Source organism: Pristis pectinata, chromosome 22 (assembly GCF_009764475.1).
Source record: "Pristis pectinata isolate sPriPec2 chromosome 22, sPriPec2.1.pri, whole genome shotgun sequence".
NCBI lineage: Eukaryota > Metazoa > Chordata > Chondrichthyes > Rhinopristiformes > Pristidae > Pristis > Pristis pectinata.
In genome coordinates this window covers 34,662,917-34,678,117 of record NC_067426.1, presented here as the reverse complement: position 1 = coordinate 34,678,117, position 15,201 = coordinate 34,662,917, and the positions used below count along the sequence as shown (strand labels likewise).

The 15,201-nt window shown below is 48.2% G+C and overlaps 1 protein-coding gene across 2 annotated transcripts in view; it reads left to right on the top strand.

Annotated features, from left to right (window-relative positions):
- The window catches only part of col16a1 (collagen, type XVI, alpha 1), a 212,184-nt gene that overhangs the window by 71,395 nt on the left and 125,588 nt on the right, over positions 1 to 15,201 (top strand). For both annotated transcript variants that reach the window (XM_052036512.1, XM_052036513.1), the window contains exons 11-14: positions 2,618 to 2,635; positions 3,485 to 3,520; positions 7,667 to 7,729; positions 9,462 to 9,506. In XM_052036512.1, the coding sequence (XP_051892472.1) occupies positions 2,618 to 2,635; positions 3,485 to 3,520; positions 7,667 to 7,729; positions 9,462 to 9,506 (162 nt within the window). The remainder of the gene's footprint in view (positions 1 to 2,617; positions 2,636 to 3,484; positions 3,521 to 7,666; positions 7,730 to 9,461; positions 9,507 to 15,201) is intronic.

Below are 15,201 nucleotides of genomic sequence, written 5' to 3'. Positions count from 1 at the left end.
ATCAAAGCCAGGATAGTCCAACTAACCAGTGACGTGAATTAAAGATACGATCTCTGGGCCATGCTGCATGTTACCCAGCCATTCAAAGTATTCTCCTGGAACACTTTGTGGACTCATTGGAAACATGCCGGAGATGGGGTAGGCAGGTCTGTCTGGCTCAATGCATAGGCAAGGGTGTCTTTGCTTCCCGGAGGGAACATGGGCACTTCCTGGCATCCTCTGTACAAATCGCTTCCCTCATTTTCGACGTTATATCTGTGACTACACCAAAGCAGTTCATTGGCTGGAAAGCACCATGGACATTCTGAAAGGGATGTAAAAGGTGCTATATAAATGCAAGCTTTGCCTTCAGCTGCCTTGGATCCTTGTGCTGGATCTCCCTCCCTAAACCTCCCTATTCCTGCTTCCCTGTCATCCTTTCAATCACCCCTTGAGCCTTTGACCTCCTGAGTCCCCAGGAAGTGAGGTGACGACCCTTGTGGATGTTTTACCCTGTGAGCTGCACTGTGGAAATGCAGGCTGCTGTCCCTCGCATCTGACTGAGCGCCACAGTGTGGAGCGGGTGGAGCGGTGAGCTGCACTGTGGTTAGCTCAGTAAACGCTGATGGGGGTGGGGGGGTTACACAGTCAGACTGAATTCAATGATTTTTGAAAATTCTGTCACAACGAGCAGCAAGTTCCAAGGATATTCTAATGTGGACAAATCCGAGGATTAAAACACCTGAGGGCATGGGTTTAGACGCATTGCTTCGATAAAATGTGCCTGATAGTGTGTGATTGGTTAATCTGTTAGACTCAGGATGGTGTGGTGGGAAGGGGAGGGGAACGGTTAGCTGCAGCACAGCTCCTCCGTCAGTCCCACTGTCACAGTGTACACCTGCCCTCCCTCAGTGGCACTCACTAACCACAGTGTACACCTGCCCTCCCTCAGTGCCACTAACCACAGTGTACACGAGTATGTGTGTGTGTATATGCCATGTGCGTTTAACATTGCCCTCCAAACATGCTCGGATGTAAATTCCTCTGTGTGTCCCTGGTTTACACATGACCATTATGTATCTACATGTGTATGTACTGAAACAGGGCCTTTTGGCCCAGTTCATCCATGCTGACCATGATGTCTATCTACACCAATCCTATTTGTCCGCGTTAGGTCTGTATCCCTTTATACCTTTCCTATCCCAGTACCTGTCCAAATGCCTTTTAAACACTGTAATTGTACCTGCCCCCACCACCTTTTCTGGCAGCTCATTCCAGATAAGTGAAAAAACTTAATCCTCAGATCTCCTTTATATTTCTCCTCTCTCACTTCAACCCTGTGCTGTCCAGTTCTGGTCTCCCTGCCATGGGTAAAATAGACCCTGTCTATTCTATCTGTGCCCCTAATGATTTTATAAACCTCTATAAGATCACCCCTCAGCCTCCTGTGAGCCCTCTGGTGACAGGACTGCATGTGACACCGAGTCACCTCATCCAGTGAGAATAAACCCAGCCTATCCAATCTCTCTGTATAACCACAGCCCTTAATTCCAGGCAACGTCCTGGTGAATCTCTTCTGCACTTTCTCTATTGCTACCACATCCTTCCTGTGGTGTGGTGACCAGAACTGTACTCAATACTCCAAGTGCAGACTAACCAATGTGTTGGACAACTGCAACGTGATGTCCCAACTCTTATACTCAATGCCTTGGCCTGTGAAGGCAGGTGTACCAAATACCTTCTTCAGTATCCTATCCATCTATGTCACATCTTTCAGGGGGCTATGGACTTGCACCCCAAAGTCTCTCTACACGAATGCCCCTACAGTCCCTGCCATTTACTCTGTACATTCTACCAGAGCTTGACTTCCCAAAGTGCATTACCTCGCACTTGTCTGGATTAAATTGCATCTGTCACTGCTCTGCCCAACTTTCCACTGGTCCATGGCCTGCTTTATCCTCAGACAAGCTTCTTCACGATCTACAGCTCCACCAATTTTTGTATCGTCTCCATACTCATCAGACCTCCCACGTTCTCACCCAAGGCATTTACACATAGTGCAAAGGACAAAGTTTTTCTCAGAAATAAGTCCCTTCTCTCTTCCGATTCCGGACTGCGTGCCCTTCACGGAGGACCAGGTGGGAGCAGTGCTGCCTTCTGGTGACAGGACTGCACGTGATACTGAGTCACCTCATCCAGTCTCCCATACCCTACCACAGGCCCCCTTCTGAGAGCTCAGTGTGTTTGCATCAGTTTGCAAGACTATCGACAGTCGCAGAACTCTCTGCAGTGCCGTGGCGGACACCATAAGTTCTTTACCATGTAATTTGGTTTTTTGTCTACCCGGGCCCTGGTTACCCACCTCCCACCTATTCACTTCATCCAATCTCCAGTTGACCTTGTTCATGTGCAACCAGTTCAAAAGCCAATGCTAATGCCATCCTGTTTCCAGTCAGCAGGGCGTGCAGGGGGCAGGCAGGAGCTAACTCATGAGCTGTCCCATTGACATTGGTCGAGCCCACAATCTGCTCTGGGGGGCTGCTGAAAGGGTTTGAGATCAGTACAGTCAGGGACTAGGGATACATTTTGATTTTTGCAGAGGATAATATTTACACATTTTTTTTGTATTTCACTCCAGGGTGAAGTCTGCATAGAGGTAAGCATCTCCCATTGACAAGTCTGATGCAATCATGTGACACAAGAGATTCTACAGATGCTGGAATCTGGAGCAACCCACACAAAATGCTGGAAGAACTCAGCAGGTCAGGTCCTGATAAAGAGTTTCAACCCGAAACGTCGACTGTTTATTTCCCTCCATGGATGCTGCCTGACCTGCCGAGTTCCTCCACCATCTTGTGTGTGTTGCTCCTGCATTCACGGACTGCTTTTGATATTGAAGGACCTTGAAGCAAAAGGTTCAGTTGACATAAGGCAAATACATGATCCCAATGGACCAAACTCCCTTCCATTCACTCTCCTGTGCAGAATCCCAAAGGATTAAACCCTTTCCTGTACATTCTAATGTACAGAATCCCCAAGGACCAAACACCTTCCCATTCACCCCCATGTACAGAATCCCCATTGGAAGGGATTCATGTGTCCTCTGATGGAGGAGACTGGTGTGCCAAGTCCCAGACTGGCTGGGCTCTCCCTGACTGGGGAGGAGGGTTCCATGGCTGGTGAAACAGCACACTGCACGTGTGCAGGGTAAGCTAGAGGCTCCCTCACAAATAAGAGTATACAGACAAATGTGTGGACTTCTTACAAAAGTTACATTTTATTCTTTTCTCGTTCATGTAGGACCAGGAGGTGTAGTTCTGCTGCTCCTCCTGCCTGTACAGCACCCCTGGCCATTCCTGCCATCCCTCTCCTCTCTGGCCATTCTCCTCAGGTCACTACCGCTGGGGTCGGGGCCTTGTTGTTACTTTGTGCTGAACACCCACGACCCACAGGTTTATTTCTCCCCAAGGGACGAAAGTACTGATTGCACCTCCTTTCCTTCCAGTGTCCCCAAGGCCAGAAAGGAGAGAAGGGTGAGCCGGTGAGTATTAACCTTTCCCATCCGTAACAAGCTGGAGTCACTGAATCCACAGAGTGAAAGTCAAGGTCGAGTTTATTGTCATCTGCACAAGTCCATGTGTGCACAGGAGCAATGAAAAGTTTACTTGCAGCAGCACCACAGGCACATGGCATCAGATCAGCGGCATTCACAAGAAAAACATAAATTAAACATAAATTATACACAATTTTTACAAGAAAGAACACAATTAGAAAAAAAGCAAAGTCCATTTTAGTGCAAAGTGGTTACAGTGTTGCTAAATTACAGTGATTAAGGTTGTGCCATTTGGTTCAAGAACCGAATGGTTGAAGGGAAGTAGCTGTTCCTGATCCTGGTGGTGTGGGACTTCAGGCTTCTGTACCTCCTGCTCGGTGGAAGCTGCGAGAAGATGGCATGGCCTGGATGGTGGGGAGTTTTAGTGATGCCTTCTTGAGGCAGTGCCTCCCGTAGATACCACCGATGGTGGGAAGGGATGTCCCCGTGATGTATTGGGCAGAGTCCACGACTCTCTGCAGCGTCTTACGTTCACGGATCAGTGAATTTCAGCTTTGTGTTGTTGTTTGCCTTTCCCTCCCCATCACTGCTGGCAATCGCCTTCCCCTCGTGTGTCCACTTTTGGTTACACAGTGCCAGCAGGAACGCAGCTGATCTGGTTGTCTGCAGGTGGATTGCAGTGCTCCAGGCTGGAGGAGTCTGGGATCCGTGCCCAGTCTGGGTGGACTCAGCCCGTCCAGGGTACGGGTCGCTGGAAGAGTGAAGTGAAAGAATCAGACTCTTCCGCTCAAATTGGTGGAAGTCCCCCTTTACCAAGTAAACCTCCTGATAAAGCTGGCAGCAGTGAGATAGTTCACAACTTGTTGTAATTAGTAATAATCTCAAAGTGCACTAACAATCATACAGATTGATGCACCGTGGATCCTGCCCAGACTTTACGGGCTCTGTATTAACGTGTGTCTTGTCTTCTCACTGAATCTGAAGACACTGAATCTGATGCTTGGGGTCTCCTTTCACTCCTGCACCTTTCCCCAATGCTGCTGTCAACCTTCGGTCTCCCTGCCATCCTTCCCTTACCCAATCGCAGCCCTGGCTTCCCAACTGTGATCCCAATCTCCCGCCACTCACTCACAAACCAACCCTTCCTTCCCCGCGTCCCGACATGGCCCCCAAGGTTCTGGATTCCAGTCCCATGACTGACGCTGGGGTCTGTCTTTCCCTCTGACCTGAACCTCCAGAACAAGCTGAGGGAGGACCTTAACGAACACAGAGTGTGCAAGGTGTCTTCTAGCTCACACGATGTGAGCCTTGTGCACACTAGTGTTCACTGTGCAAAGGTATGTATAAAAAATGTATGAGCCCAGTATGCATCGGCAGGTCAGCATGCCTTTCAGCCCTCACCAGCTTTGTTTGTTGCTGCCTTCCTGATGTATGTACTTGGTGCTTCCTGTCCATCCCCTTGTGCTCCCCAGAGTCGGGAGCCCCAAGCCTTTTCTGACTAATCTTTTACTCTCCTGAACTGTGACTTTGTTAAGAACAATTTTGCATGCTCGTGTACCACTCCCGGTGGATTTAAACAAATTCCATGTTCTGCCTTTGTCAGAAATGACTTGAAGAGCATCTGCTGCTGGAAGTGTGAGTTGGGCTGTCTGCGGCAGCTCTTGGATGGCTGGCCATTGGACGTGGTGAATGCTGGTGTTGTGTCTCTGCACCAGACCCTCACAACTACAACGATGGGGGATGGAGAATATGAAAGTAGAAAGGGAAGGGGAACACGTGGTTGCCCCAGCTGGAGTAGTTACCTTCCCAATAAACTAACTTACATGACTGATGCAATTCATGTGTAAACACGGTCATTTGTACCTTCTGGTCCTTGGTCGATTGATCAACACTGGTGACAAGGCAGTTTACACATCGAATCACTGCTGAAGGTGACATGGTGTCAGGCACCAGACACAGTAAGTCCCTTCCGATTCCATGAGTCAAGAACACCCTCCCATCCTTACACTACCGAGGCTTGGCAAACTCTTGGAAACCTGTTGCTACCATGCCACCTCACCAGGGTGACCAGTTGTGTCACTGGTATGAATTAAACCTTTGCGGGTTTCAATGTGTTACATGCGTGTAATTAATTCTTCCAGCCCGGTTGGAATGTCTTATTCAGAAACTCACTCTTGGTCGTGCCAGGAATGGATTTTTGGAGTGCAAATTGTCACATAGTGAACAGTATGTTGAAGATTTAACTACACAGGATGTTGGTCTCGAGGGCCTTGCACCTAAAGTGAATGCAACGTTAGTCAAAGTGAGGATGTGGAACCACAGGTGTGAAAGTCTTCTCGACTGAAGCACAGGAAAGGTGGCTCTGGTGTAGATGTTTGAGAGGGAGAGCACTCATCGTATGGTTAAAGCTGTAACTGGGTCACGCGTGTAAATAACGTATAAAAAGGGGAACAGTGCAGTCTCGATAAGAGGTGGCTGGTGCTTTAAGGTGAAGTATAGAGTGACGAGATCAACTGCTGTCTGGGCTGTGGTGACGTGTCTGCAGTGCCTGTTAACCCTGTGGGAAGTGGCCCTGGAACGCCAATCGCGCTGAGCTCTGAGCGTTCAATTCCTCACCTCCACGGTTACACCTAGAACCCCAACACCACATAGGCTGGAGCCCTGTGAATTTGAGCAGGATGGGGGGTCACAGATTCATCTACTAACGAGTGTTTACTATGCTGTGCTGAAAGCACACTCGCCTGTTGGAACTGAGATCACAAAGGAAACTGACCCTGTGGATAAAGGCGAGGGTTCTACACAGGACCAGCTTACTGTGGCTGTTTAAGGGCAGAAGAGTTTCCTGCACCTTGTTTTTTGTATGTTTGGGGTCCGAGTCCATAGGACGCTCAAAGCAGCTGCACAGGTTGACACTGTGGTTAAGAAGGCATATGGTGTATTGTCCTTCATCAATCGGGGAATTGAATTTAGGAGCCAAGAGGTATTGTTGCAGCTATATAGGTCCCTGGTCAGACCCCACTTGAAGTATTGTGCTCAGTTCTGGTCACCTCACTACAGGAAAGATGTGGAAGCCATATAGAGGGTGCAGAGGAGATTTACAAGGATGCTGCCTGGAATGCGGAGCATGTCTTATGAAAGCAGGTTGAGGGAACTCGGCCTTTTCTCCTTGGAGCGACGGACTATGAGGGGGGACCTGATAGAGGTATATAAGATGATGAGAGGCATTGATCGGGTGGATAGTCAGAGGCTTTTCCCCAGGGCTGAAATGGTGGCCACAAGAGGACATAGGTTTAAGATGCTGGGGAGTAGATATAGAGGAGATGTCAGGGGTAAGTTTTTTACTCAGAGAGTGGTGAGTGTGTGGAATGGGCTGCCGGCAACGGTGGTGGAGGCTGATACGATAGGGTCTTTTAAGAGACTGTTGGATAGGTACATGGAGTTGAGTAAAATAGAGGGCTATGGGTAAGCCTAGTAATTTCTAGGGTAGGGACATGTTCGGCATAGCTTTGTGGGCCGAAGGGCCTGAATTGTGCCGTAGGTTTTCTATGTTTCTATGTGTGTTTTTACCCAATAACCCGCGATGGAACTGAACAGCATCAGGGGCAGAGGGGAGCCCGTGTGAACAGTCATTGGCCCAAGTTCTCAGTTCACTCCTCTATCTGTTGCTCCCCTCTCCTTGCCTGGTCATTGTCTCAGCCCTTCCACAGGCCAGCTTTACTCAGGTGTTTGCTGCCTACACTGTGCAGTGCAGAGGGAGTGTGGCACTGTTAGTGGCACCCATCTGTTCAATGGATGTATGAGCCAAGGATGGGGAATCAATAGGGTCGATGTCCTCGATGTACATGGCGTGTCCCCAGCAGAACCACACTCCCTGATGTGTGAGTCCTTTGCCTGAGGCGTAGGTGCAGGCTGGGTATCTGGTGGCTGTGCCCGTTCCTGGTAGGCAGACATTGGGTCAGCAGAGTGCTGGCTAACTCGACTCACACCGTCGGCTCTCAGCCACAGTGGCTGCAGAAGTGGATAGTTCCCATCCACTTCTCCCTTCCTGACTGCGTGTGGGAACTGAAGCGAGATTTGGGTCGGGGCCTGGATTTAATCGTGACTAACTTGAGAATATTCTTTTTGTCTCCGAAGTCTGAGAAAGGTCAGAAAGGAGAGCCAGGAATCCCAGGACTGCCCGGTGCCCCTGGCAGAGATGTGAGTATTCCAATCAGATTTCGTTTTGTTAGAAAACTCTACACTCACTCCACTAAACAGTGAAGAGGGATATATTTAAGTCAGGGCTGGCTTATTGGTCAGATCGACAAATGGGAGAGGGGGAGGGTGAACCTATCAGTGAAGGGGGGAGGTGGTGGGGTTGGGAGAGAGTGTCCCATTAACATGGCCTCCGGGCGGCAGGCTGCATGCAGTTGGCACAGCTTTGCCCAGTGCCACAGTAGGTCACACCTCTCCAGATAAAGCCCACTGTTGTGTGTGAAGGAGAGTCCTGCAGCTGTGATGTTGGGACCTGCACTGTACGCTGTTTGGTGCCTCTGCACACACCCAGTGCCTTCTGAACATAACACATTCAGGACCTGTACACAGTTCCCACGGTGACTCACTGTCTGCGCTCAAAATAGAGCCAAATGACACAGAAACAGGCCCTTCGGCCCATCATATCCATGCCAACCTTTACCACCATCTACGCTAATCCCACTTGCCCGGACTAGGTCTATATCCTTCGGTGCCTTGCCGATTTACATTCACCAAATGCATCACCTCACACGTCGGGATTAAATTCCATCTCCAAAGCTTTGTCCAACTTTTCATCTGAGCATTTCAGTCGAGTGTTTGATAATTTAGTCACAGAAGTGGTTTGCACTGCAGAATCCAAGCATGATTGCAATGTCCACTGACGCTTGAGTGTGGATCAGCCTGAATTCTTAAGATGCAGTTCTACGTGTTCTGACAACAGGGATCTGTGTCACGTGTTCAGCAGTTCCTAATGACTAGTTTTATCGTTGGAACATTGGCAATGCTGGGAAAGCAATATTTATTGTCCGTTATCTTGAGCTATCCAGGGAATACTGAGAGCCAATCACATGGTTACGGGCTGGAGTCACTCATTGACCAGACTGGATCAGCAAAGTGGGCTCCTGCCCTGAAGAATATTTATAAACTCATTGATTTTTTGACACTGTGGAAAAGCCAGGCAACAAGTTGTTCCATTACAACATTCAATCACATTATTTGTGTTGGGTACTCATTGGGTTGCATTGCATATATAGAATATATTGTAGCTGCCTAACGCTCCAATACGGCGGGTGGCCCACAGACATACACTTACTCCGTGCCGGCAGTACGTCGCTACATGTGCCCAGGGTGGGAGTGTAGAATGGGTACAGGACCCTTTGTGTCCTTAGCAGGTTGCTGCCTGGTTACTGGTGGTGTTAAACGCTGAATGTCATTGAAGCAGAGTTTGGAAATAACTTTGAAAGCAAACTAGGGAAAACAGAGAATATTGAGAGGCTCAGGAGTAGGTTGGGTGGGATGCTGAAAGTATGGGGCTTGAGCCAGAAAATGGGAGTGTATCAGGTGATCTGGTGTGGATGAAGCACTGGTGAGATGTTCTGGTTGTGAACGGACATCTCTGTGCTGGAACTGTCCGCGCAGGGAACTCAATGACCCAGATGGAATGTGCTGACTGTTCCTCGGGGAACTGAGGGACTCCTGAAGGCATCTCTCCCCAGTGACCACTAAATGTGGAATTGCACCAATCTTTTGACATGTTGGCACCATGAATGCCACGCTGAATTCTGGGAAATGGTAGAACAGCCACGATTCCTGACCAAGATTTAGTTGTTATACAAGTGATCCCAGGCCTGGGGTTGTGGCTCAGTTCGTCGTCACCTCACTAACTGTTCTTTCTTGTGTATTTTTGTGTTCTCAGGGAAAATCAGGAGACATATGTGTTACAGGACCAAAGGGCGCCAAGGTTTGCCAATAATCTTCAGCGGTTTCTCGTTGATTTGTGTCCAGAGGTGTGCAATGAAACTGCGCGACAGAAGCTGTCACCCAGGAGCTGACACTTGACCTTGCTGGGCTGGAGCTCTTTGTGGGAGAGCTTCAGGCAGTTGAAAGAAAGTTCGGACAGGGAAATGCTGAACAAAATGAGTTATGATGAAAGTTTTACCTTGACAAGTGATAGAAGCTACACTCAGCTACCCTTACTCAGCTGTTGAGGATGTGAACTGGCTGTAATAATCATGTGACCATTGAATGTTTACTGCCCGCAAGGAGGCCATCCAGCCCATCAATCCTGCTAGTACCACTTCCCTGCCCTCTCCCCGTAGCAACAGGACTACTTTTGCCTATCAAGTACTTACTCACCTCTCCTTTGAATGCCACACGTGGATCTGCCCCCACCACTCGCTGTGTAAAAGAACCTTTGCCTCAGGTCCCTTTGGTTCTTTTGCCAACTGCCTTCATTTGCTGGTATTGGTGTTGGTTTATTATTGTCACTTGTACCGAGGTACAGTGAAAAACTTGTCTTGCATACCGATCGTACAGGTCAATTCATTACACAGTGCAGTTAGTACAGAGTGCATTGATGTAGTACAGGTAAAAACAGTAACAGTACAGAGTAAAGTGTCACAGCTACAGAGAAAGTGCAGTGCAATAAGGTGCAAGGTCACAATAATGTAGATCGTGAGGTCAGAGTCCATCTCATTGTATAAGGGCACTGTTCAATAGTCTAATCACAGTGGGGTAGAAGCTGTCCTTAAGTCTGGTGGTACATGCCCTCAGGCACCTGTATCTGACCCTTTGCCAATGGGAACAGCTTATCTTTAGCCGGTTCTGTCTAAGCCCTTGATAATTTTAAATCCTTCACAACCTCCTCTGTTCTAAGGAGAACAGCTCCAGCTTCTCTATTATCTTCGTATCACTGAAGATCCTCTGTCATTTTATAAATCACTTACTCCCTCTTTTCTTTGACTTTACACCTTGGTGCCCAGCAATGGACACAATACTGCAGTTGTGGCTGAGCCAGTGCTTGTAACTTAAAAGCAGAAGATGCTGGAACCACTCAGCAGGTCAGGCTGCATCGGTGGAAAGAGAGGCAGAGTTAATGCTTCAGGTCAAAGATCTGGGAAAGAGAAAACACAAGGTTCACACCAAGCTGCAGGGAGGGTTGGGAGAGGTGGGTGGGACTTGGGACCACAGATATTCCCTATCAGAGATACTCCCTACGTCCCATCCACCCCTCCCAAACCTCCTTGCAGCTTCTTGCTGACTTACTTTCTCTTTTTCCGAGTTCTGATGAAGGATCTTCAATATTAAAAAAAACAATGGCAACTCTTTTTCTATTTTGGCAGACGCTGCCTGACCTGCTGAGTGTTTCCTGCATTTTCTGTTTTCACTTCAGATCTCCAGCAGCTCTTTGATCTTTGTTCGGTGACTTCCTTGCTCTATATCTCTGTTTATAAAGCCCAAAACCCAGATGTTCATTTCACCCCTTTCTTAAGCTGGTTGTTGGTAGTTGGTTTATTACTGCCACTCGTCTGCCCGAGATAGGGTGAAAAGCTGTTGTCTGTTTGCCACCCAGACTGAGCATTCCATACATAAGTACGTCGAGGTGGTACCAAAGGAAAAACAACAGCAGAGTGCAGGATAGAAACATAGAAACATAGAAAACCTACAGCACAATTCAGGCCCTTCGGCCCACAAAGCTGTGCCAAACATGTCCCTACACTAGAAATTACTAGGCTTACCCATAGCCCTCTATTTTACTCAGCTCCATGTACCTATCTAACAATCTCTTGAAAGACCCTATCGTATCAGCCTCCACCATCATTGCCGGCAGCCCATTCCACACACTCACCACTCTCTGAGTAAAAAACTTACCCCTGACGTTTCCTCTATATCTACTCCCCAGCACCTTAAACCTATGTCCTCTTGTGGTCACCAATTCAGCCCTGGGGAAAAGCCTCTGACTATCTACCCTATCAATACCTCTCATCATCTTATACACCTCTATCAGGTCGCCCCTCATCCTCCGTCTCTCCAAAGAGAAAAGGCCAAGTTCCCTCAACCTGCTTTCATAAGGCATGCTCCGCATTCCAGGCAGCATCCTTGTAAATCTCCTCTGCACCCTTTCTATGGCTTCCACGTCTTTCCTGTAGTGAGGCGACCAGAACTGAGCACAATACTCCAAGTGGGGTCTGACCAGGGACCTATATAGCTGCAACAATACCTCTCGGCTCCTAAATTCAATTCCCCGATTGATGAAGGACAATACACCATATGCCTTCTTAACCACAGAGTCAACCTGCGCAGCCGCTTTGAGCGTCCTATGGACTCGGACCCCAAGATCCCTCTGATCCTCCACACTGCCAAGAGTCCTACCATTAATATTATACTCCGCCAACATATTTGACCTACCAAAATGAACCTCTTCACACTTATCTGGGTTGAACTGCATCTGCCACTTCTCAGCCCAACTCTGCATCCTATCTATGTCCCTCTGTAACCTCTGACAGCCCTCCAAACTATATATAATGTTACAGTTACAGAGAAGGTGCAGTGCCGGTGGACAAATAAAGTGCAAGGGCCATGACGAGGTAAGATTGAGAGATTAAGAGTTCATCTTTATCATATAAGAGGTCTGTCTGAGCACTTCTAACAAATTGTGCAGCTATTTCCAAGGTCTCTCAGTTCCTGTCCCATTTTACAATTGATGAGATCATTCTTTCAACCAAAATGTAAAACGTCCCGTTTCTCAGCCTTAAGTTCCATCTGCCACCTTATCTGTTCATTCCACCAGCCCGTCGATATCTCCAGGAAGTTTACTTACATCCTCTTCACAGTTCACTGCACATCCAAGTTCCGTGTCATTTGTAAGTTGTGATCTGCACACCTGTCCAAGTCATTATATTAAGAAAATCAGTGGTCTTTCGCCAGCCCCTGGGGATCTCCACTGTACATTGCCTCCCATCAGAAAAACAACCTTTAAAAATTACCCTTGGTTTCCTGTGCTTCGCCAATCCTCCATCCATGCTGCTGTGCCTCAGCTTCAGGCTTCATGATCAGTTTGGAATGTGCTATCTTATCAAATATCTTTTGGATGCCTGTATCTATCACACCAACTGTGTCTCCCTTATTGACTCTGTTACCTCATCAAGATAATCTTTTCCCTATGAAAAGTTTGTGCTGGCTTTCTCTGATCAATCCACCCTCGTCCAAGTGGCTGCTGGTTCTCCCCACCACTCCAAGACATCCGCCCTCCGCACTCTCCTGCACAGGTCAACGCTGACTGCCCACTCCTTGCTTCCCTTACATGGCGTTTCTGGGCACAGTACTCCAGCTGTGGCTGAACTAGGGTTTCATAAAATAAAAACAGAAAATACTGGATTCGCCACTTAGCAGGTTGGACAGGATCTGTGGAAGGAGAGACAGGGTTAATATTTCAGATCAGGGACCCTACATCAGAACTGGGGAGGAGAGGAATGAGATGTGGGAGCCACTGGGAAGTCCAACATTTAAACCCATGATGAAAAACACGATGATGCTGGAGGAACTCAGCAGGCCAGGCTGAATCCATGGAGAAAAGCAGGCAGTCAACGTTTCAGGTCAGGACCCTTCTTCGTCCGTCCTGAGGAAGGGTCCTGACCTGAAATATTAACCACCTGCCTTTCTCCACAGATGCTGCCTGGACTGCTGAGTTCCTCCAGCATCATTGTGTTTTTTATCTAGATTCCAGCCTCTGCGGTCCTTTGTTTCTCATTTAGTACCCACTCCTGCTCTGCAGGATGTTGGGGTGAGCCCCCTCCTTGAACCACCGGCAGAGATGCTCCAACCGTGCTGTTGGGTCGGGAGCTCCAGGGTTTAGACCCAGAGATGAAGAAGGGCCAGTGATATATTTCCCAGTCAAGATGGTGCGTGCACCTGGAGGGGAGCCTGCAGATGGTGGTCTTCCCCTATGCCTCTGCCCTGGTCCTTCGTGGCAGCCAATGCTACGGAAGAAACCTTAGTTAGTTTCTGCACAGTGCCTTGGTGCTACCTGCACCTTGTGCCAGTGGTGATGCCAGTGAGTGCTTAGGGTGGTGTTCGGAATGCTGGTCAACTGGGCTGCTTTGTTTTGGAAGGTGCTGTCTCTCGCGAGTGTTGTTGGAGCTGAACTCATTCAGCAATGGATATAGATCAGTTGGAAAGGTGGGCAGAGAAGTGGCAGATGGAGTTTAATCCAGACAAGTGTGTGGTGTTGCACTTTGGGAGGCCAAATGTAAGAGGAAAGTATACAGTAAATGGCAGGGCTCTTAGGAGCATTGATGTACAGAGGGATGAGTTGCAAGCCTTTAACCCCCTGAAAGTGGCAACACAAACACATAGCGTTTCAAAAACAAAGGTGTACGTTTTAAAGAAGATAGGGTTTTAAAAGAAGACGATACATGTCTGCATTGGTCAGGGTGTTGGATATAAAAGTCGGGAAGTCAGATTGCAGCCGTGTAAAACTTTGGGCAGGCCACATTTGGAGTTTCGTGTGCAATTCTGGTTGCCACATTACAGGAAGGATGTGGAAGTTTTGGAAAGGCTGGAGAGGAGGCTCACCAGCACGTCGCTTGGTTGAGAGGGTATTAGCTATAAGGAGAGGTTGGGCAAACTTGGATTGTTTTCTCTGGATCTTCAGAGGCTGAGGAGCAACCTGATAGACGTATGTAAAACTATGAAAGCTATAGATGTGGTAGATCGTCAGAGTCTCTTTCCCGGGATGGAAATGTCAAATATTGGAGGGCAGAGCTTTAAGGTGAGAGGGGAAAGTTTAAAGGGGATTTACGAGGCAGGTTTTTTTTACACAGTGCCTGGAGGGCACTACCAGGGCAAGTGGTGGAAGCAGATACAATAGCAATGTTTAAGAGCCATTCAGATTGGCATGTGCACAGGCAGGGACCGGAGGCACATAAACCACATGCAGGCAAGTAGGCAGTTTAAGTTGTCATCGTGGTTGTCACAGACATTGTGGGCCAAAGGGTCTGTTCCTGTGCCGTACTGTTTGACGCTCCACAATCCCTTTCACACCTTGCTTATCAAATATCTCCCTTTGCCTCAAAAAATGTCCATGGACTTTTCTTCCACTGCCCTTTGAGGAGGAGAGTTTCAGACTCTCAATGATCTGACAGAAAACTTTACCTCGTCAACTTATTTTTAAACAGTGGCCCCTGGGTCTAGATTTTCCCACAAGAAACATTCTCTCCACATCCACCCTGTCAAGGTCCCTCAGTCTCACATGTTTCATTCACCCCCTCCACTCTTCCAACCTGCAGCAGATACAAGCCCGGCCTGACCAAGCTTTCCTCACAGGGCAGCCCGCCCGTTCCAAGCCTCAGTGCAGGAAACCTTCACCGAACTGCTTCCAATACATGAACATCTTTCCTTAATTGGAGACCAATACTGAACGCGGTGCTCCAGATGTGTCTCACCATAACTGAAGCACATCCTACTTCTGTATAAAATATTGCACGACCAATAAACAATGACAGTCCATGAGCTTTACGGATGACCTTCTGTACTTGCATCCCAGCCAATCATGCACTAGGACAGCCGGATACCTCTGCCTCACAGAGCTCTGCATATTCGTCATTTTCATTTTTCATGCCAAATTGGACACTGTCACATCTTGTTATGTTAAACCC